The sequence below is a fragment of the Artemia franciscana genome, chromosome 4, assembly GCF_032884065.1.
Source record: "Artemia franciscana chromosome 4, ASM3288406v1, whole genome shotgun sequence".
NCBI lineage: Eukaryota > Metazoa > Arthropoda > Branchiopoda > Anostraca > Artemiidae > Artemia > Artemia franciscana.
The window spans coordinates 38,195,111-38,211,765 of record NC_088866.1 but is presented as its reverse complement, the minus strand read 5'-3'; the positions used below and the strand labels follow the sequence as shown (position 1 = coordinate 38,211,765).

The 16,655-nt window shown below is 37.4% G+C and overlaps 1 protein-coding gene across 2 annotated transcripts in view; it reads right to left on the bottom strand.

Moving 5' to 3' along the window:
- The window catches only part of LOC136026396 (GRAM domain-containing protein 4-like), a 107,000-nt gene that overhangs the window by 67,382 nt on the left and 22,963 nt on the right, over positions 1 to 16,655 (bottom strand). For both annotated transcript variants that reach the window (XM_065702950.1, XM_065702951.1), the window contains exon 2: positions 11,433 to 11,545. In XM_065702950.1, coding sequence (XP_065559022.1) covers positions 11,433 to 11,545 — 113 coding nt within the window. The remainder of the gene's footprint in view (positions 1 to 11,432; positions 11,546 to 16,655) is intronic.

Genomic DNA, 16,655 nt, shown 5'->3' with positions numbered 1-16,655 from the left:
AAAGTTCATTCATTTTACTCATACTTTCATCTAGGATGCTTAAATCATCAGCATAATCTAAGTCCAGGAAATTATTTCCTCCCATTTGATTCTGCAGTCTCCCATTGCCTTTCCTGTGCTCTTTAAGACAAAGTCCAACAAAATGATCCATATAAAGGGAGACATAACACAACCCTGCTTAACTCCTGATTTAATAAAAAACCAGCTGCTAACCTCATTTCTATCCTTAACCGTAGCAGTGTTATCCTCGTACATAGCACTAATCATTTTAATGTGATTAGTGCTATTTACCATATAAGGATAATACCTTTGCTAAAGCTCTTCTATCAACAGAATGGACATCTACTTATAATCTATAAAATTGAGAACCGAAGGTGTTTGGCAACTCAAACACTTCTCAATTATTAACCAAAGAGTGAAAATGTGTGCGACACATCCTCTATTTTTTCTAAAAACACATTCTTCTCTCAAAACTTTGTCTACAGTATCTCTCAGTCTACAAAGTATCACATTATTAAGTAATTTGCTACCTGCAGAGAACAGACTCATGCATCGATAATTATGACACTCACTCGTATCACCTTTCTTATACAGTGGCTTAATTAAGGTTTTCCTAAAATCGTTAGCAATTCCCCTTTTTCAAAATCATATTCATGATCTTCAGCAACTTATTTCTAACCTCAGAGCCACCATATTTAAGAAACTCATCTACCACAATATCAGAACCTGGAGCCTTATTATTTTATCTTTTTTTAGCATTTTTGCTAAATCTTCCTCGCAAAACAAATCCTCCTTCACATACAAGGCAGAACCAACTTTTTCATTTTCCTCTGTATCTTTTCCTGCAACTGTATCTCGGTTTAGCACATTCTCAAAATGTTCTGCCCATCTCTTCCTTATTCCTCAACTCTTTCCTTATTACTAATTTTGACCCCGTTCCTATCTTTAACTGGGGCAAGTCTGGAATGACTATTCCCTCTCAGTTTATTAACATGCCAATACAATGTTTTAATATTATGCCGTGTAGCTGCATCTTCCAGATTCTCGGCAATTTTATCCAAGTCCTCCACATCACAACACCTTAGTTTATATTTTCATGCTTTCTTCACTTTCTTTACATTCCTTTTGTTTTCATAGAACCTATCATTAAGATAATTCTTTTACAAGCCCTTTCTCTCTACTAAACATAAAGCTTTTTCACTAATATTTCTAGCTGCAATCTTAACTTTCTTCCCTAAGACACCATCAGCAACTTCAAAAATTGTTTTGCTAGAATTATTCTTACCATCTTCCACTTTTTCAAAATTTAAACTCTCAAGTTTGGTATTCAACTATTCTTGGAAATATTTCTCTCAAATTCTCATCTTAGAGTCTACCAACATCATAGCTTCCTGGTAAGTAGTTACCCTTCCGAAATTTCAGCTTTAAATTGACCCTAGACACTACTAGACGGTGATCTTTACTTTTTGATATCAATAACTGCACTTCTATATACCATAGTATCTTGTATTCATCCTATCAGTCTTCGGTTTACTTTCACATAAACAATAAGGTTTTCTGTCTTACCAACACGAGAATGCCATGTCAACTTATGGGCCATTTTATGACCAAACACCGCATTAGTTATAACTAGATTGTTATACCTACAAAATTGCAAAAGTTTGTAGCCATTACTGTTTTCTTTCCTACACCAGATTTACCTAGGCTAGGATATCATCTATCTCTATTTCTACCGACTTTGGCGTTAAAATATCCTACTAAAAACACCATATTTCTACCTGGAACCCTGTCTATTCGCTCCTGTAACTGTAAGTAAAATTTATACCTGGGACCCTGTTTATTCGCTCCTGTAACTGTAAGTAAAATTCATCTGAATCATTAGTATCTGTGGCAGTCGGTTCAACAGGGGAATATACCACTATAACTGATGCCCTGAACTTTTTAGTCATGAAGTGAGCAATTAGTATTCTATTATTAATATCTTCCCAACCTTAAAAAGTACTTAGCAGCTTCCTTATTCACCATGAGCCCTAGTCCTTGTCTATGTACCCCATCCTTCTTGCCCGAGTAAACAAATTCTATGTCACCTAATTCCATACTCCCTACCCCTGGGATATGAGTTTCTTAATCTCCTAAGAACTCCAGTTCGAATCATCTGATTTCATCAGTCAAAATTACGATAGTCATTTTTTAACATCGTAACATTCCAAGTTCCAATTTTCATACTCTTTAATTTATTGAGTTTATTTTGGACTCAGGAAAAGCAATAATCCCGGATAGAAGTGCAAGACAGGGATAAACATATTTTCTCAAGTCTGCACCGAAGCGTTTAAGCCGGCCTAGAACCGGACAGCAAAATGTCCCTGGGACCTCCAGTATGAATTGTGATTTTGCGTAATGCTGGACCCATCTTGGTCACAACATGATTTTCAGCTCTTTGCAATGCTCTTCTATCAACAAGAGTTGCAATCCTGCACAGGCAGCCCCAAGCCTTTTACCTCAGACTCATTATATATTCATTCCTACAAATATTATGCTACTACGGGGAGGCAACTCTTAGTAGATAAATTAGCTAGGAAGAGGTTTTTCAGCCCAATAAAGCCCACCAAAACAAACCAAACCCAAAAGATTTATCCATTAATCAGAATTCCATGAGAATGCTGTGTCTTTTACTAGGCTATAATTTCCTCGAGGGGGGTCACTCCTCAAGTGGAAATAGAGTTGACCGCAAGGTCGCCAGTCTTGCAGATACCCTGAAAGAGTCGAGACATTTCTTTGCAGAGATCGTTGTCTATAGATATGATTCTTAAGTCCTGCCAAAGCTGACCTTCTATAGCTATCCTCCCATGATGGTGTTCTGCGTCACCATCCAATTTAATCCATTGCTGGGAGAAGTTTTCTAACTCATGGGACTTGTGGACACGCCGGTGGTTCCTGTCGAGTGTACATTTGAGGGGCCTTCTTCCTTCTCCATCTGAATTTATTGCCCCAGGCGAGGTTGTTCCAGTTTCTATTATGACCCCCCCCCCCAGACACAAGGCCCCCCTTGTTCCGTACTTCCTATGGAGGTACACAACATATCCCAAGGGTGTTCTCCTATCGCCATCTAGGTACAAGCCGAGTGGCCCAGGGGAGACCCCTAAAGAGCAGTAAACTAATAATTATGGTACTTGGTATTTAGCAAGTGGCATATAGCGAACACAAATTCTGTCAGTCTGTCGGTCTATCGGTCTGTCCCGATTTCGCTAGTTTGGGCACTTCCAGGTAGGCTAGGACGATGAGATTTTGCAGGCGTATCAGGAACAAAACCAGATTAAAACAAAAATGGTCGTTTCCCTGATTCGACCATCTGGAGGGGGGAAAGAAGGGACGGTTGATTCGGAAAAATTAGAAAAAATGAGGTATTTTTAACTTACGAACGGATGATCGGAACTTAATGAAATTTTAATATTCAGAAGGATATCATGTCTTAATGCTCTAATTTTAAATTCTGACTGGATCCAGTGACACTGGCGGGAGTTGGAGGGGGAAACCCGAAATCTTGGAAAACGCTTAGAGTGGAGGGATCGGGATGAAACTTGGTGACAAAAATAAGCACAAGTCCTAGATACGTGATTGACATGACCGGAACGGATCCGATCTCTTTGAAGGAGTTGTGGGGGGGGGTAATTCGGAAAAATTAGGAAAAATTGGGTATGTTAACTTACGAACAAGTGATCGGATCTTAATGAAATTTGATATTTAGAAGGACTTCATAACTCAGACCTCTTATTTTAAATCCCGACCGGATCCGGATTGGGAGGAGTCGGGGGGGGGGGAACAGGAAATCTTGGAAAACATTTAGAATGGAGGGATCGGGATGAAGCTTGGTGGGAAAAACAAACACATGTCCTAGATACGTTATTGACATAACCGGACCGGATCCACTCTCTTTGGGAGATCTGGGGGGGGGCACCTAATTCGGTAATTCGGAAAAATTAGAGAAAATGAGATATTTTTAACTTACGAACGGGTGAATGGATCTTAATGAAATTTAATATTTAGAAGGCCCTCGTATCTCAGAGCTCTTATTTTAAATCCTGGCCGGATACGGTGACAATGGTGAGAGTTTGAGAAGGAAACTGGAAATCTTGGAAAACGCTTAGAGTGGGGAGATCGTGATGATACTTGGTGGAAAGAATAAAAACCAAGTCCTAGATACGTGGTTGACATACCAAACCGGATTGAATTTCTTTGGGGGAGCTGTAGGGGGGTTTAATTCGGAAAAATTAGAAAAAATGATGTATTTTTATCTTACGAATGGATAATCTGATGTTAATTAGATTTAATATTTAGAAGGACCTCGTGTCTCAGAGTTCTTATTTTAAATCAGACAGGATCCGGTGACCTTGGGGAGTTGGAGGGGGAAACTGGAAATCTTGGAAAACGTTTAGAGTGTAGAGACCGGGAAGAATAAGCACATGTCCTAGATACGTTATTGACATAACCTGACCGGATCCGCTTTCTTTGGGGTAGTTGGGGGGATTTACTTGTTTGGACACTTCTAGATAAGTTAGTATGATGAAAGTTGGCAGGCGTATCAGGGGCCAGACTATATTAAATTAGAAATAGTCTTTCTTCGATTTGACCATCAAGGGAGGGAGGGAGCGAACAAGATAGCTGAGAAGGATTTTATTTGTCTATAAAACAAATTATTGCTCTTCTTGAGTATGGCTTGTGGTCTTTGGTCATGATTCTTGCTTAGGGTACGAGAGGTCTCAGGTTCGAATCTCTGATAATCCCAATTTTTACATGAAGAAGATCTGAGACTAGATACGTGATCAATATAGCGATCACTGAAAGTTGGCAGGCGTATCAGGGACCCGACCAGATTAAATTAGAAATAGTCACTTCCCCGATGTGAACATCTTGGGGGAGAGAAATGACGGTAATTCGGAAAAATTTGAAAAAATTAGGTATTTTTAACTTACGAACGGGTTATCACATCTTATTGAAATTTAATATTTAGAAAGACCTTGTGTCTCAGAGCTCTTATTTTAAATCCCGACGGAGTCTTGTGACATTGAGGAGAGTTGGAGGGGGAAACTAGAAATCTTGGAAAACGCTTAGGGTGGAGAGGTCGTAATGGAGCTGAGTGGGAAGAAGCTCTTGGCTCTTGGCTCTTCCGACCTCGTCAGATGTGCCACATGAGCTCTTGGCTCTTGTTTTTTTTTGCCAATACTTGAACTATTCGATGAAAAACCAAGCCTTGCTTGAAAAAAAAAAAACAAAAAAATATACTTATGGATGGACAACTATTTTTTTGATCCAACTTTCAAAACTAGCTTGCATAAAACAGCTATAACCTTATACCTAGTCTTCTTTTGTCTACGGACATCACTATTTTGTCAGAAGCTTTCATTGTCCTCTATAATGTGGCAGGCTTCTACTTAGAATGGGTTTTGAGATGGCAATTTAGATTTGATTGAAATGAATGCGTTCTCTCACATGCACCACACTTAAATGGACTTTTTCATGGTTATTTCAGTAACCAGCTTAAGCCAAAGTCTTCTGATATATATTACAATTAAGTGATTTAACACCTCTATGCAATCTTTTATGCCTACTCAAAGAGCTAATCCGAGAAAATTTATTTTCCCATATATCACATTTAAACACTTTCTGATCTGTATCCATTATTGGGTACCTCTTCAAATCCCATGATAAAGAAACGCTTTTGTTTCATACAGTACATTTATATGATCTTACACCCGTATGTACTCTTAAATGGGTTTTCACAGAGCTAATTATGGAAAAGCTCTGGTTACATACATGACAACTAAACGGTATCTGACCTGTATGCACTATTTGGTGCCTATTCACATTGCCTATATTAGAAAAGCTCTTCGTACATTTACAACACTTAACGTGGTGCGCCACACTTGGTGAATCTAAATGAGCCTAACTTGAATGGAGTTATTCGAAAAAAAGGTGGGGGTTGTAGGTTGGCTGCAGGTACCCAGGTTCAGGTAGGAATTGACTGGCTGTTTATTTGTCTCTTTCACTGTGCCTTTGTCTCTGAGCAGATGTATGCTTGCTTTCAGTGTCTGTCGTTGTCATTTCTTATGTCTGAAACTGTGTGTTTGTATGTGTTTTTACCACTCTCGCTCTCTGTACCTCTGTGTCTGGGCGGGTGTTTTGTTGTCCCAGTGACTCTTTTCTTCTGTTTGTATGTCTGAATCTGTGTGTTTGTATGTGTTTTTGTCTCTTTTATTTTCTGTGCCTATGTGTCTGGGTGGGTGTTTGCTTGTCCCAGTGTAATATGTTTTTGTCTCTTTTACTCTCTGTGTCTGTGTGTCTGGGCGGTTGTTTGCTAGTCCCCGTGCTTGTGTTTTTTTCTGCTTGTATGTCTGAATCTGTGTATTTGTTTGTGTTTTTGTTTCCCTCACTCTCTGTGCCTGTGGGTCTGGGCGGGTTTTCACTTGTCCCAGTGTTTGTCTTTGTATGTTTTATGTCTGAATCTGTGCATTTGTATGTGTTTTTGTCTCTCTCACTCTCGTGCCAGTGTGTCTGGGTGGCTTTTTTGTTGTTCCAGTTTCATGTGTTTTTGTATCTCTCTGTGCCAATGTGTCTGGGTGGGTGTTCGCTTGTCCCAGTGACCGTCTTTGTCCATTTGTATGTCGGAATATGTGTGTTTTTATGTATTTCGTCTCTCTTGCTCTCTGTACCTATGCGTCTGGGTGGTTGTTTAGTCGTCCCAGTGTATGTCTTTGTCTTTCTGTATGTCTGAATATGTGTGTTTGTATGTATTTTTGTGTCTCTCACTCGTCGTGCCTCTGTTTCTGGGTGGCTGTTTCTTTGTCCCAGTGTCATGTGTTTTATCTCTCTCACTCCCTATGCCTGAATGTCTGGGTGGGTGTTTGCTCGTCCCAGTGTCTGTCTTTTGTCTGTTTGTATGTCTGAATATGTGTGTTTTTATGTGTTTTTGTTCCTCTTTCTCTCTGAGCCTGTGTGTTGGGGTGGATAATGGCTTGTCCCAGTGTCTGTCTTTGTCTGTTTGTATATCTGTATATGTGAGTTTTTATTTGTTTTTGTGTCTCTCATTTTCTGTGCCTGTGTGTCCGGGCGGGTTTTCGCTTGTCCCAGTGTCTGTGTTTTTCTGTTTTTATGTCTAAATCTGTGTGTTTGTATGTGTTTTTGTTTCCCTCACTCTTTGTGCCTGTGTGTCTGGGAGGGTTTTCGTCTGTCCCAGTGTCTGTCTTTGTCTGTTAGTGTTTCTCAATCTGTGCGTTTGTATGTGTTTTTGTCGCTCTCACTCTCGTGCCTGTGTGTCTGGGTGGCTGTTTCCTTGTCCCACTGTCACATGTTTCTCTCTCTCTCATTCTCTTTGCCAGTGCGTCTGGGTGGGTGTTTTCTTGTCCCAGTTTCTGTCTTTGTCTATTTGTATTTCTAAATATGTGTGCTTGTATGTGTTGTTGTCTCTCTCACTCTCTGCACCTGTGTGTCTGGGTGGTTGTTTGCGCGTCCCAGTGTCTGTCTTTATGGCTGATTATGTGTGTTTGTATTTGTTTTTGTCCCTCTCACTCTCGCGCCTGTGTGTTTGAACGGTTGTTTCCTTGTCCCAGTGTCATGTGTTTTTGTCTCTCTCACTCTCTATGCCTCTGTGTCTGGGCGGGTGTTTGCTTGTCACAGTGTCTGTCTTTGTCTGTTTGTATATCTGTCATGTGTTTTTGTCTCTCTCGCTTTCTATGCCTGTGTGTCTAGGCGGGTGTTTGCTTGTCACAGTGTCTGTCTTTGTCTGTTTGTATGTCTGAATCTGTGTGTTTGTATATGTTTTGTTTCTCTTACTCTCTGTGTCTATGTGTCGGGGCGGATGTTAGCTTGTCCCAGAGTCTGTCTTTGTCTGTTTTATGTCTGATTCTGTGATTTTGTATGTGTTTTTATTTTTCTCACTCTCTGGGCCTGTGTGTCTGGGTGGGTGTTTTCCTGTCCCAGTGTCTGTCTTTGTTGTTTGTATGTCTGAATCTGTGTGTGTTTTTGCCTCTCACACTCACTGTGCCTGTGTGTCTGGGCGGGTGTTTGATTGTACCAAGTGTCCGCCTTTGTCTTTTTGTATGTCTGAATCTGTGGGTTTGCATGTGTTTTATCTCTCTCATTATCTGTGCCTGTGTCTCTGGGCGGTGTTAAGATAGATCTAATTTACAAAAACTATTTAATCATTTAAGAAACTTGGGTTTTAGTTTTGAAAAATAAAAAGACAGACGTTTAAAATATATCAGATTTAATAAAAACATTTGCTCATTTAAGAAACTTGGGTTGAAAATAAGAATATACACGGTTAAGATACATCTGATTTATTAAAAATATTTGGTCGTTTAAGAAACTTGGGTTTTAACATAGACAAATAAGAACAAATACGGTTGAGTACATCTGATTTATCAAAAATATAGTCCAAAAATTCTGAGTTCAAGAAATTCTAAGTCAAAATAACAATTCCAGCAATTCTACAATTCTAAGTCAAATTTCACTTCATTGTCCTAGTTCTGACAAATAAGAATAAACAAGATCAAGATACGTCTGATTTATTAAAATATTTTATCATTTAAGAAACATGGGTTTTAGTTTTGACCATTAAGAATATACACGGTTAAGATTCATCTGATTTATTAAACATATTTGGTCACTTAAGAAACTTGGGTTTTAGTTTTGACAAATAAGAAATAAGAAAGTAATTTGACGAATAGGAGTCAAAACAAAGAAGTAAAGAGAAAAAAACGTTAGTACAAACGTTATTTTTCTAATAGGAAAAATAACAACTAACATATCGATATCATTTTCATTCCATGTTTCGAAAATACCGCAAGTTATTTTTTGTTTTAAGTGTATTTTATGTCATTTTAAGCCAAAGTTGAAAAAAATTCTAAGGAAAAAAAATTTTAAAGCTAAGAAAATTAAAGTAAAAAAAAATTAAGTACAAAAAAGGGCGGCAAAATGCTAGGAGATGTGGGCATTGGGCCCCTTGGAGGTTGGGACATGGTTGAACAAGGGCTGTCGTATCACTGCTTAGAATATATACAGCTTTATTCATTTCAAGTTTACGCATACCCCAGTAGTAAACGTTATTTTCAAAAGACGAAACATTTATTCATGCACTTGTCTTGACTTGAATATTAAGCATTATATTAACTGAACATTGTTTTTATTCAATAAAGATCGAATATTTGCTAATCATGTCCTGACAGGAATACGCATGTCCATTCACTCAAAAGGGTCAAATACCTGTCTGGGCATTTGGTTATGTATGTAGGTCAATGCTCTGGTTTAGTATAGGGAAGATTTAGTCCAAATTATCTGTCCTCTCTGTCATATACCAACATCATAACTTCCTGAGAGGTAATTACCCTTCCGAAATTTCAGCTTTAAATTTCTACCCTTTACTTTTTAACCCTTGATCTTTAATTAATCTTTACGTTAACCTTTATCTTTACTTAATCTTTATATTAACCCTTTAACTTTACTTTTAAAATCAATAACAACGCTCCTATATACCCAAATGTCTTGTATTGATCCTGTCAGTCTTCTGTATACTATTACGCGATCAATAAGGTTTGCTGTCATACCATTACGTGAATACCATTTCAACTTATGGGCCATTTATGTAGAAAACCGTATTGGTTATAACTAGATTGCTATACCTACAAAATTGCAGAAGTCTGTAGCAATTACAGTTTTCTACACCAAATTTACCTAGGCTAGGATCTATCCCCATTTCTACCGACCTGTGCGCTAGAATATCCTAGTAAAAACCCCATATTTCTACCTGGCAGCCTTTCTATTTGCTCCTGTAACTGTAAGTAACATTCATCTGAGTCACTAGTACCTCCGTCAGTCGGTTCAACAGGGGTATATACTACTGTAACTGATTCCCTGAACTTTTTAGTGACAAAATGAGCAATTAGTATTCTATTATTAATACCTTCCGAACCTAAACAAGACTTAGCAGCTTTCTTATTCATCCTGAGCCTCACATATGTACCCTATCCTTCTTGCCTGAGTAAACAAATCCTATATCGCCTAATTTCATGTTTCCTACCCCTGGGATATCGACTTTTGGAACTCCTAATAAATCCAGTTTGAATCGTCTGAATTCGTCAATCAAAATGTCAATACGATAGTAATTTTTTAACGTCGTAACATTCCAAGTTTCAATTTTTCTGTTCTTTAAAAAACCAAAATTATTTTGGACTCAGGAAAAGACATAATCTCGGATACTAGTGCAGGACGGGATCAACATATGGTCTCAAGTCTACACCCAAGTGCTTGAGCCGGCTTAGAACTGGACAGCAAGAAGGCCCTGGGACCTTCAGTATGAATGGAGGCTTTGTGTAATCTTGGGCCCATTTTAGTCACAACATAGTTTTCAGCACTAAGTGAGGTTCTTCTACGGTGGTCACAACATGGTTTTCAGCACTTGGCGATCCTCTTCTAACATCTCTCGCGATGTTGTTCTGCGTCACCGAACAATTTTATCCATTTCTGGGAGAAGGTTTGTAACTCATAGGACGTATGGGCACGCCGGTGGGCCCTGTTGAATGTACATTTGAGGGCCTTCTTTGGACCCTGTTGAGTGTACATTTGAGGGCCTTCTTCCTCCTCCACCTGCATTTATGTCACCGGGCAAGGGTACCTCAGTCTCTATTATGGACCCCTAGGGACAAGGTGCCTTCTTGGTCCGTACTTCTATTGAGGTACCCTACATATCTGTAGGGTGTTCCCCTATGGCCACCTGGGGATATGTTAAGGGGCATGGGGAAGGCCCCTAAAGAGGAGTAGACTCATAAAGTTTTTTTTTTTGTTGTGAATGGAGGAAACTACAAACACATCGATGACATTATATTTAGCTTTTTGTCTTTATGTTTATTATTCTCTATTTTTTTATGGAGTATTTCTTGTCCATGGGGAAGGATACAGTGTTTGAAAAAAACGCCACAAAATTTACAGACAAACGAACTTTTGATGCGTTTTTTAGTTTCCTTGTACCCCTTCCCCCAAACTTAAAATCTTTGTATAGCTGATTAATATTAATAGCTAATAGCTAACCGATTAAAGGGCACCCATTTTTCAAGCATAGTAATAAAAAAAAGAATGTAGTAGATAATCGAAAGTTACGGTTCAATGCTCCACTAGGGGGTTGCATTGTTAAAATGTCAGGTACAGCCTACTATTCCCTGTACTTTAGCACTGTTTGAAAAACTACAGCAGATTTGAGTAGCAAATTTTTGTTTAAAGATGTTAAATCACGTATATATTGTGATAATTTAGGGGCAATATCAAATAAACTTCAAGAAAATTAAAAAATTTAAACAAACTCCAGAAACATTAAATGAAACGAACTTCAAGAAACTATATTAAGATGAAGGTAAACTAATAAGTAAACAAATATTAACGTATACCTTGTTTTTCTGTAGACGCCGTTGGACAGTTTCTCCTCCGTAGGAATGATGTACGGTCCAGCGACTTTGATCTACTCGTCTCCTTCTTCTCTCTATTTCTAAATCTTTCAATGCTAAAAAGAGAAAATTTTGAGCAAAAAACATGTATAAATTTAAGGCAGACAGTCACGAGTCAATAATTGTTCTGATCCATTTCAGCTGACTCAGTTTTCAGCTAGGTCTTGCAAAGCTTGAGCCTCATGTTTGTATGACCCGACTACCAGTCTGACTCAAGTTTCAAATCAAATAGAGGGATATCGAACTAAAATGTCATCTTTAGTGGCCCCAAAATATGGTAGCAGAAATTTATATCCACTTTATTGGGTATCTACGTGCACCATATTTTAGGGTTCCCAAATCTCAGTATAACAAAAAAACTAACACACGGGCTCCAATTTAATAAAAGCGTAAAAAATAGAAATTGTGACATGAAAAGCATAGAAATTTGTATGAAAAGCTTAGATAATTCACAGAAGGCCAAAATCTAGGCTTTTGAATGCGTACCAGCTTACATTTTTGATTACAATAAAATGCACCACACTATTTATTAGCCATTGTAGTAAGAGAGCTATACATGAAAAAGTTAATTTTCAAGATTGAATATATCATAATGAAATGGGTGGTGAAGAGCGAAATGGGCTCTCTGCATCATTTTTTCACAAAGGCACTTCGTGCGGAAAGAGTTGTCGTAGAAACTTCTGAGAGTGCTCATTCGATTTAAAATTAAAAGTTCTAGTACCCTATTTGAGAGTCAAAAGTGGTTGGGTGGCAAGCAGCCTCTCACCCTTACCATCCCTCTTTATTCCCTCAAAGACATTCGATAAAATATTGAAACTGCTGTTTTGTTTACCATAGTTAAAAGTTCCAATAACTATGCCTTTGGGGGGGGGGGGAATTACCCACTCTCCCAAAATCTCTTGCGACAAGGGGTGTAAGCTATGCGTTTTGCATTATCCAAGAGTGGATGTCATTGAGCTGCTTAAATTGAGGGTCTCATTTATTAAAAGCAGATATGGCAGGTAAAATACTTAGTTTATTTCACTAGCAGACTTCTTGCATAAAAGGTCATTAAAAGTGTCATTAAAAGGTCAACTTAATTTGCCTTCTAGTGCAGTAGTTTCTCAGTACAGCATACAACTTATGGGAAACCAGGAGAATTGGAACTGGACGCGTGATAAAAGTGTAAGTGAGATGCCGCTCTGTGAACCAATAATGTTTTTGTGAGATTTCACTTATTTTACATGTCATAGTATTATGACACAGCATCACTAATACTAGCAGTTTCACACATTTTGCAAATCACAAATTTCGGAATAAATTTATTTCCTTTGACCCCCCTAACCAATATTAAAATTAATTTATATAAATTCTTGTCAGGTTTACGCAGGATATCAGCCAGGTTGTTGTACCAAGGTACAAGGTACCAAGCTCACTGAATAAGGTCCAGATTTAAAAAATCAAGATTTCATATATTTTGATTTAACACACACAGCTTCGATATTGACCATGATGTAGCAACAACCTTTCTAATTTTTCCCCTTGTTCAAGTCATATCTGATTATAAATTTCCTGATCATCTACCACTAGCGATTTTTCTTTTCCTGGCTTCAACTTTATACGGATCTTCTCCCCATCAGTTAAGGATTAGAAACACATCGATCACCTGTCAAAATGCTGCATCATCTTTACATCATCATTAACGAATCGTGATCGAAAAATCTGACTATTTGCAATAAGGAGCTATTCATTCAAATTCCATTTGTTGGCAACTATTTGAGACAGTTTAGAACAACATTTAAAATCCTCTGTTCGGCAATACCTTTATTGACCAAATCTTTAAATTCAAAGTGCAGGAATGCTGCTGAACCAATGGAAGTTCAGGAATGAAAATAATCACTCCCTTGCTAATAATTAGCAGTTTAACTATTGGTTCCTGCTCACCTGACCCCTACAGTATCAAGACCTATCTTGAAAGTTGTCTGATTCTGCTAGAAAACGTGCTATGTTAGATTAAACAAAAAAAAAACAAGTTTTCTTAACTGAAAATAAGGAGCCACATGAAAACTTAAAAGGAAAAGAAATTATTCCGTATGTGAAAGAGACTGTCCCCTCCTCAACGCCCCACTCTTTACGCTAAAGTTTTTTACTATTTTAAAAAGTAAAAATGTGACAAAGAGTCAAACTTCAGCGCAAAAAGCGAGGTGTTGAGGAGGGGACACCCCCTTTCATATACGGAACAATTTCTCCTCGTTTTAAGTTTTAATGTCATTCCTTACTTTCAGTTGAAAACCTTGTTTTCTATTTAATTTCTGAATGTTTTCGAATTAATACAGGTTTTGTTTTTGGCTCATCGTACATGAACAATTAAAATTAAATTTGCACATTAATTTTTGCTTTTTTGGCTGAATGGCTTTCTCGAAGTTTAGTTCGAACGATTTTGCGAAAAAACGGGGGAGGAGGGCCTAGCTACCCTCCTACTCTTTTGGTTATTTGAAAAGACCACCAGAACTACGAATTTTATTTACGAACGTTTTCATTAGTAATAAATATACGTAACTTACAAATTAACTTACCTAACAAACTTCAATATTCGTATATTTTATTACGTATATATGAGGGGGTTTGCCCCCTCGTCAATACCTCGCTCTTTATAATAAAGTTCAAATTTCGTTCTGATTCTTTAAGAAAGACTCCTGAATCACAAAGGCCGTTTAATTAAAAGAAATACTTCTTTTGAACTTACTAAAAGACTTTAGCGTAAAGAGCGAGGTAATGAGGAAGGGACGAACCCCCTTATATGCGTAATAGTTTCTGCTCGTTTTAAGTTTAAATGTTGCTCCAAGCTTTCAGTTGAAAAAACTTGTTCTTTTTTATTTAAGTTCTCATTGTTTTTTAAATATTGCTGAAAAATCCAGCGCCCCTTTCATGAGAATTCTCCTCCCCCATGATAAATTCCTCCATGGAAATATCCTCTCACGTAAACACCTTCCCCGACCCCTCCCCCTCACCATCAGAAAACTTTTCCATGAAAACGCCTGTATGCTACCCAATAACCAATACTAAATGTAAGTAATTGGAAAGTGCATAGCTTGCAGCCCTTCCCCTGGGGACTTTGGCAGATCAAGTCCTCCTCAAAGACACAGTTATTAGATTTTTCGACCATGCTGAACAAAATAGGTATCTCAAAATTTTAATTTGAGGACTTCGGGAAAAAATGATTGTGGGAGGGGGCCTAATTGCCCTCAAATTTTTTGGTCACTTAAAAAGGGTGCTAGAACTTTTAATTTTCGTTACAATGAGGCCTCTCACGACATAATAGGACCACTGGGTCGATACGATCAACCCTGGAAAAAGAAAGACAATTAAACACGCATCCGTGATTTTTTCTTCTGGCAAAGAATATAAAATTCTACATTTTTGCAGATAGGAGCCTCAAATTTCTAGAAAAGGGTTCTTTGATACGCTGAATCTGATAGTGGGATTTTCATTAAGATTCTATGACTTTTAGGGGGCTTCCCACTTTTTCAAAAATAAGGCACATTTTCTAAGGCTGATGGGTAAAACTAAACTTGATGAAACTTATATATTTAAAATCAGCATAAAAAATCAATTCTTTTGATGTGTATAATGGTATCAAGTTTCCGTTGTTTAGAGTTTTGGTTACTATTGAGCCGGGTCGCTCCTTACTACAGTTCGTTAGCACGAACTTTTTGATCAAGATTAACTTAGCATTAATTGAGCAGCATGTCTGAGCAGGAGTTGGAGACAATATTTTATACTCGTACACAAGGGCTTTGAAATGCTATACAATAGTTTTAAAGTACCTTTTGGTGTACGTTTTGTGTTGGTTTAAAGGTCCTGAAATAGAAATTCACTTTTTCACGGATTAACTTGTAAAAAATGCAGCGATGCAACACAGTTATAAATCATATTTTTTTTTAAATTTAGCTTACATACTGTAGGTAGGGTAAATTTGACTTTAGGAAGGTGTTTGGGGTCTGCAATCAGTCAAACTTTACTCAATTTGGCAAGGAAGCTTAATTTCGGTGTGTGACTCTGAAACATATTTCTTCTCTTGGTAAAATAGTCCATTTTTCAGAGTTTAATTTTATCTGAAGTTTCAAAGAAGGCGATAGCATTAGAGGTGAAATTCAAATGCTTCAGCGAAAATTATCAGAAACTGCAGGTGTAATTCAGTTTTGATTAATGACAATAGAATATTTTTATAACATGATTTTTCAACTTTATAATTCTGATATTCAAAACAGTTGTATTGTTTTCTTCTTGAAAGTCTTCTTTTCAGTTTCATTTAAACTCAAGATATGGAAAAAGGTTTCTTTTTTTCAACGTATAAAGTTAATTCAAAACAGTTCACGCAGAACGAATTTGCTCTTTTGCTTTCAGGAGAACAACCAGTTCTCAACCAGTTGCCACCAAGGGTGGCAAGGGGGCAGACGCCCACTCAATAATTTTGAAAAAAACTATAGTTTATTAAAAAACTTTAAAACTGTTTCAAAGCTCGTTTTCAGTGTTAAAGTTGCTATTTACTTTGAACAGATGTTATGTTAACTTTTTAACATAAGAAAAACGAGAAAAATAGGGATCCATTACACTTCATAATATCTTCCACGTTAATATTTTTCCAAACATACTGCCTTGGAAACCCTTTCAACAAGCAAAAATGTGAGCCTAGTTAATGGCAAAATTGGAAATTTTTCCATGCTTCCTGTTTCACCACATTTGCTCAGATCAAGGTTTTCCCTGATATTTAAGGTTCTTTTACTTCCTAAAATCTATCAGTTCAAGATTAAATTCTCTTGTTTTAAAACTTTCAGAAGTGGAAATTAATACATCCTCTACGTCTGCAAAATTTCATTGAAGAAAAAAAAGGTATATATACAGTGAGTATAATTTCCTGACTGAAAAAAGAAACCATTGAAAAAGAAAATAAGATTCAGTACTTTTGTAAGTATATGACAGGGATTACTATTTGTTCATCATTCTAACTTTATAAGTATATTCGTACTATAACTAGATAGGTCAAATCAATTGAAGTTTGGTCATAGATTTTGGTAAAGGGAGGTGCACTCCAGGAATCACTTAATTGTTTTAATTTGTATTTCCAATATTTAATTGAGACTCTGATTCTCTTATTTGTCATTGAAATACCTAATAAGCGCAAAT